Source organism: Sinocyclocheilus anshuiensis, unplaced genomic scaffold, assembly GCF_001515605.1.
Source record: "Sinocyclocheilus anshuiensis isolate Anshui unplaced genomic scaffold, SAMN03320099.WGS_v1.1 scaffold582, whole genome shotgun sequence".
NCBI lineage: Eukaryota > Metazoa > Chordata > Actinopteri > Cypriniformes > Cyprinidae > Sinocyclocheilus > Sinocyclocheilus anshuiensis.
This window is the reverse complement of record NW_015547659.1, coordinates 490,876-497,769: the sequence shown is the minus strand read 5'-3', so window position 1 is coordinate 497,769 and position 6,894 is coordinate 490,876. Positions and strand designations below refer to the sequence as shown.

At 37.6% G+C, this 6,894-nt stretch overlaps 1 protein-coding gene across 1 annotated transcript in view; it reads left to right on the top strand.

Moving 5' to 3' along the window:
• Window positions 1-1,343: 1,343 nt before the first annotated feature.
• znrf3 (zinc and ring finger 3) overlaps window positions 1,344-6,894 on the top strand; it is an 84,458-nt gene continuing 78,907 nt past the window's right edge. Inside the window, exon 1 of the mRNA XM_016504472.1 lies at window positions 1,344-1,861. Coding sequence (XP_016359958.1) covers window positions 1,640-1,861 — 222 coding nt within the window. The 5' untranslated portion in view covers window positions 1,344-1,639. The remainder of the gene's footprint in view (window positions 1,862-6,894) is intronic.

Below are 6,894 nucleotides of genomic sequence, written 5' to 3'. Positions count from 1 at the left end.
GAGACTTTAGTCTTTGCAACTTTACAGATCTTCTTTATGCATCAAGAGCTTGTAACAAAATGTGAAATCGCATCATATGACCCCTTTAAAGTGTAAATAATAGTAATTTCATATTTTATGTTCATATGACCTAATCAAAACCCATTTGACAGATGAACCTTTCTGTTGTATCATGAAGACTTTAAACGTGATTTAAAGCAAATATTAGGCCTACATATAATAAAATATAGCCTACTGTAATACATTCTCCTAGAAAAACAGGTGTGAATACTTGACAGAAAAAAATTTAAAGTGTGTAAAGTGCATCAAAAATCCTATAAAAATGAGTAAAATTCACAAAAAAATCACTTAAGAAGATTAAAATTAGATTAAAAAAAGGTTAAGGTAGTCCACAAAAAGTTCAACAAGTTGCCTCACAGTCAGCTAATTAGGCTACACCTAAAGGATTCTTTTCAACATCTTTTGTTGATCCTGGATCAACATTACTGTCCAAAAATATAGACTAAACCCAATCCCTACCCCTAAACCTAACCCTACCCATAATTTATTCCTAAAATCAGTGTGAAATGATAGTTCATTTACAAGGGTGTAGAAGCACCTAACCCTGATCGTAAGCCTAAAACAGATATTTCCTGAAAAGTTATCCCTCAATTCTGATTGGTTAATTGGAATGTTGTTCCAGGATCAACAAGGATGTTGATCTAGGAACATGTTGTACTTGGTGAAACCACGGTCACCGAGCAGGGGAGTGCAACGGACGTTCACGAATCGGTTGCTTCGAACGAGTATTTTAAATGAACGAATCCTTCCATTTCATTTCGATGCAACTCATATTAGGCCTATAGTTGGCTGAAGTTCCACGTTTATAAGAAGAATTACAAATATATAAAAAATGACCATACACGGCTCACAATGGCGTAAGGACGTTACTGAAACTCCTAATTTATTTGTTTTTCAATAGCTTGACATTGACAACAAGTTATGCCCCGCAGCAGTGGAGAAAAATACACTTCTGCTTAGCTGTAAACTGTGGGAAAAGGCTTATTATCCCCACTATTTCTGGAGTCCCCTCTAGATTTGTAAAACACAAATTGAAATAAAGCATAATAATAATTAATAAAAAGATAACTTGACTTTTAAAAAAGACACTCAAATGACTCGTCCTTTGGCAGAGCGATAACCTACAGAAAGAGTCACTGAGTGAATCGTTTAAACCAACTGATTCAAAAGAATCGAGTCACTTGGTTGAATCAAAATCCCAACCACCAGAATGGAGAGGGTCAGGAAGATCGGTGGGTGGGGTTAACCCTTTGTGGAAAAAAAAATGAAGGAATCACGTGTTCCCAGATCAAAGGAGATCCGCTTTATACAGAGAGCTGCGAGCAGCAGCCAGCGAGGCATAAGCCAGCACGCGTTAGTCCGGGCAGCAATGGTGAAATAAGCCACCACATTCTTTTCAAGGACAAACTTTTATTTTTAATTATCGCTATTCTCACATCGTACCACCCATCGCGGTTTGTTTGGTCCTTGTTTGTATTTGTGGGAGGACGCTCTCGCCTCTCAAATTTGATTCTGAATCAACACTTTTTTGAAGACCCTTGGAAATTATGTTCCGATCGGCGCTGATCCAACCGGCAAGATGATGATTTTACCGAGGAGTGGGTTCGGTCGTGGTGCTGATTCGGTGGTCTTGGTGTTGTTTTGGGTCTTGGGAAGCGTCCTAGCCAAGGATACTGCCTTTGTGGAAGTTGTGCTTTTTGAGTCGAGCCCAAATGGTGATTATACCACTTACACGACAGGTCTGCAAGGGCGCTTCTCCAGAGCCGGAGCCACTATCAGCGCAGAGGGCGATATCGTGCAAGTACGTTTCCGTCTCAATCGGTGCACTTGCATGGGGATTTTACGCTCTAGCCGCGTGTCAAACAACTTCATTTCTGTGCGGTGCATTGGCTCTCCGCAACTTTGTTTTACTCTTTCTTTTCAGGGGGTGTGGGTTTGCACTTCACTACGTGAGGATGGTACAAGCCTAGCGAACTATGCGGTCGCAAAATGGCCTCTTGTCTTGCAAAACATGCAAACGTACTTGCAGAAAAGTTACTTTGATGCATAACTTGCATGAATGGTGTTGTTGCTGCAGAAACAGAAACAAACACGGCGTAAACTTTGTAGCGCAGATGACATATGTCAAAGGTTATCAATTTTAATAACTGCATTTCCTAGATCTTTTGCAGCGTTACAATGCCAAGTGTCAGTGTTGCCTAGTAGTAACGGGATTCTCACAATCAATGCAAATCTGGAAAGGTCAAAGAATTATAAATGCAGGATTTGCAGGCCTGGCAAAGTCATGGGAATTAATACAATTTTAAAAAGTCGTGCTAAATTTAACATTGAATGTTTTTATTTTCTGCTTATGATCGTCTCTAAAATATGCTTGTGTGCCTTTAAAATGTATCTATATAAATAAAAAATTTATCTAGTAATCACATGACTGGAGAGGTCCGAATGATCCAGCACTCTCCTATAACTTTGATTCATTTCCATAGTAAATATAATTATTCTAGTGGTGTGAAACGTATCAAGTAAACATTAATGAGGTGTGAGAATCCTCTGGAAATCAGTGCATGCCTTGAAAAGTCCTTCAAGATGACCTGAGGTTACTCTTAAATAATAATATTAATAATAATTCTAATGGTATGGTTTAAATATATCCATGACACCTGTCATATAACTGTCCTTTGTTTAAAGTTCATTGAAGGCTGTGAGAAATCTTCTCCATAATGTGGTCCGCATTCCCACTCTGCTTAAATAGTATTTCCACAGGGACTTGTGCAATTTGATAAATTGTTTATGAACCATCACACCTATGTGTGATTTATTCTTCTTATTGCACACACACGGTTTTGCAATGCTTCTAAAGAGCGCCCATTTTCATGATTTGTTGAAAGTTTGTAATTCTTCCCCTCCTCTTGTAAAAACAGAGAACAGACATCAAAGAGCGAGACGTTATTGAATGCCATGCCAAGAGGAATAATCTGTCCTTTAAACACTTGCTTAGAGTTAACACTGTTGGCTGAAGTGCACTGTGGGACGTTATGGTGACCGTGTCTGTAATGTGAACACTGTGAAAGTGCATGCTAAAGGGATGCAATGATGCAGATCGAAGCGAATGCCTGATGCATGCATGCAAATGCTCATAAATGCTTTTTGATGAATGCAAAAATGTATTTTGAGTGAAACATAACCCAAAAGTATATACTTTAGCTGCGTATGCATCCAGTAGTCCATCTTTCAAAAGCTTCTACTATTGCTATGTTTTTCTTATACATTCCTCCCTGTGGCTTTTGTGTAGAAAAATGAAAAGTACAGGCTTTTTTTACATCCAGGTCTGCTGTGTCCATCCCACATCATTCACTAGTATGTGTTTACAGTTGTGTACTTAGTAATGTTAGAATGTTCCCATGTATAGGATTAGTGAGTATCACATTCTTCAAAATGGCAAGTGGTTATCATAATTTTTCAGTGATGGCAGAGGAGATTGCTTTCCCTGTAGTGGGGTGAAATGAGAGATTTAGTGGTTTAGATATTTAGACTGGCCATACATTCATTTAGCACGGGCCATTTGGCTCTATCTTTAAACCCTGCTGAGATGACGGACCTCAGCTTGACGGTGAGAAGACTTTGAGGTTTGCCATAGTTTCAGACGTAGTTTAGCTTTTGTCGCAAAGGCCAAGTTAGAGTTCCTGTTGGGCTCGTGTTCATGATACGTTGTAATCATTGTGTGCACGATGTTTTAGATCTTTTGCTTCACTGTTTGTTCTCTCTCATTTTCTGAACTGCTTTGCGATCTTTCACAATTTTCTTCTCAGCAATGTCATTATTCCATGTCAGCTCCTCAGCAATGTCTTTGAATGGTGTTGAGATGTGAGTTTTGTTGTGAAGCTGGTTGAATAAGAACCATATTTGTGAGATTTGACTCCAATGTTTGTTTGACTTCTGAACGGAGTAAGTAATTGGTTTGACAAAAGAGTTGTGTAATTCTTGTTCTGCGTTCTTGTACAAACATTTTCTTGTGCCTATTTGTCCAAATTGCTTTTACACATGGTAAACGTTTTCCTGCAAACCACAGATGCTGTTTGCAGTTTCCATTTAGGTCATGGTTTGTATTTGAACCTCTAGGATTGGTGTAATGACCATTTCATTATAAAGAAGCTTTGTTGTTGGGCGTTGAGAATCCAATTAAGTTAATAAGTGAGGGTTTCATATTGTAGGATGTAGCGAAATATCAAGCACTTTTGGAAAACTAGCCCTGGTACATCCTTGTCAGTTTTCCCTTGAGTAAAAAGGAGAGCCTGGAGTGCCATAAGGGCCAAAGCAAACAAATTAACTCAATTTGCTACATACTCTACCTTTATGGGGCAGGAAGCAAAGTGACTTTTCTTGGCTAATACACAAAACCAATGTTCCCCTTGGCTAGAACCTCGATTGCCTCAATTTTGTCTTCTCATAGCATGAAAATCAGTGTCTTTTTAAATAATTCTTACATACTGTAGTTGTGGTTTCTCTCTTGGAAAGGTCTTGCTGATTGTGTTTTGAATATAGTGTTCCGTTCCTCCTGCCAGTTCCGTGGCCTTTTCTCCAGTAGAGACTAACTAGCTGTTGGTTTTTAAAAACTTTATTATCGAAGTTGAAGTGCTTGGAGTGTTTTGGATTTACTTTTTTCAAAGACTGAAAGGTTACAGTCTTTAACCTGAAATGACGCTTCATGTTTGGACTGTGATGAATTTTGGCAGCAAGTCCAATATACTGATGCCTGATTTACATTTTTTTTATTGGCTGAAATATACATACTGTAGTTGTGGTTTCTCTCTTGGAAAGGTCTTGCTGATTGTGTTTTGAATATAGTGTTCCGTTCCTCCTGCCAGTTCCGTGGCCTTTTCTCCAGTAGAGACTAACTAGCTGTTGGTTTTTAAAAACTTTATTATCGAAGTTGAAGTGCTTGGAGTGTTTTGGATTTACGTTTTTCAAAGACTGAAAGGTTACAGTCTTTAACCTGAAATGACGCTTCATGTTTGAACTGTGATGAATTTTGGCAGCAAGTCCAATATGATGCCTGATTTACATTTTTTTTATTGGCTGAAATATTGTTTTTGTAAAATGCAATATCTTGTGATAGCAGGTTGTGTCATAGTTTAGGCCTGGATCATTATACGTGCAACATTGCCCATTCAAACAATAAAGGTCAGCTGAATGTTTTGATAGTGTTGTCCTTTATACTCTGAGTTTTTGTAGTCTAGTGTAGTGACTCCCAACCAGGGGTACTTGGATTTTTATTTTTTTAATACCTTGATTTTTACTTTGGTAAACAGAAATTACAACTTAAAAATCTTCTAAGGATGTCAGCAGGGTGTTTTTTTTTTCCGTTCCATTTTTAATATGTGCATGTTTTATAAAATTTTGTGCATGCTGATGGGACACTGTGGACTGGAGTAATGGTTGCTGAAAATTCAGCTTTGCCATAAGAATAAATTTATAATATATTATAAAACATATAAGCAGTTATTTTTAATTGTAATAATATTTCACAATATTGCAGTTTTACTGTAATGCATTAAAATCTTAATGACCCCAAAATTTTGATCATAGGTGTAATAGTATAAAATCTGACATAAAGAAAATATAAAGAAAATAAAATATATAAAAATAAAAATTGAGTGCTATTTTGACTTGAGCCTTATTTATGGTGCTAAAACTAAACTAAAAAAAAAAAGAAGCAAAACACTGAATTAGTCATAATATATAACTGGTTGTGATTGTCATAAGTTGCACCCGTCTTTCATTTTTCAAGACGATTATGACACTCACACCAACTGTTCTCTGCTTGACATAAGACTAGTTTAGGTTTATCTCTCATCTACCATCATAACTAAGAGCATGATTGTGTGTAGTTCATGACCGTTACTGCTGAAAGTCCCTTATATAAACAGAAGTGAAATGAAATGGTCTGTGAACGCTGGCAGTGCAGGTGATGACATGTTGTCATGGTGGCATTAGAATGATGCCATCTCCACATTCTCTCAGGCAGAACTGTAGTGTCATATCCACACATGACTGACCTAAAATACCTTGATGGATGACTCTCCTTATCACCTGCAGCAGAACTAGCGCTTCAGTCTGGTGGGTTTAGACACTGTTCTCATTAAGAACTGGATGTGGGAAAGTAAGATTGTGCTTCCTCCTTTAACCGTGTTCTCATCTGTCTATCGCGGCTGGTAACAGTGGGAGTGAAATAGAAATGCATTGGAATTGGAAAATTACTCGCTTCTTGCTCAGTGTTTGTTTTTGTGTGGATTGTTTTTGGTTGGGATGTGAGTCTTTGCTCGTCGGTTTCTGTAGTGTCTTGCTTTTTATTGTTGTACTGCAATGCTTTCAAATGCTTGGCACATTTGATTTTGATTTTTAGGATTCCAAGGGACATGACACTGAACCATGGAAGTGACCATATGAAAGTAATGGCTTCAATCCACAAAGTCAACTTCCTCCCCTTAAGGTCCTGAGAACAGAGAGATGGGTGATTGGTTCTGATCCACTCATCACTTTTCATGCAGTAACACGCCATTTATTATTATTATTATTATTATTACAGTCCCGGTGAGTTTTTCTGTTTCTCTCAAAGAGATGGCTCACCTGTAATTGACAATTCTGTGATTATTTATTCATCGTCATGTTGTTTCCAATCCATATTACTTTATTCTATCTGTGTAACACATAAGTAGATTTTCTGAAGAACTATTCTGGTCACTCTTTTCCAAAGTAGATGCATTTAGATGGAAACTGAGCCTTTGAAATAGGGCTGTGCGATTTGGGGGAAAATATCAAATTGCGATTTTTTTTTTT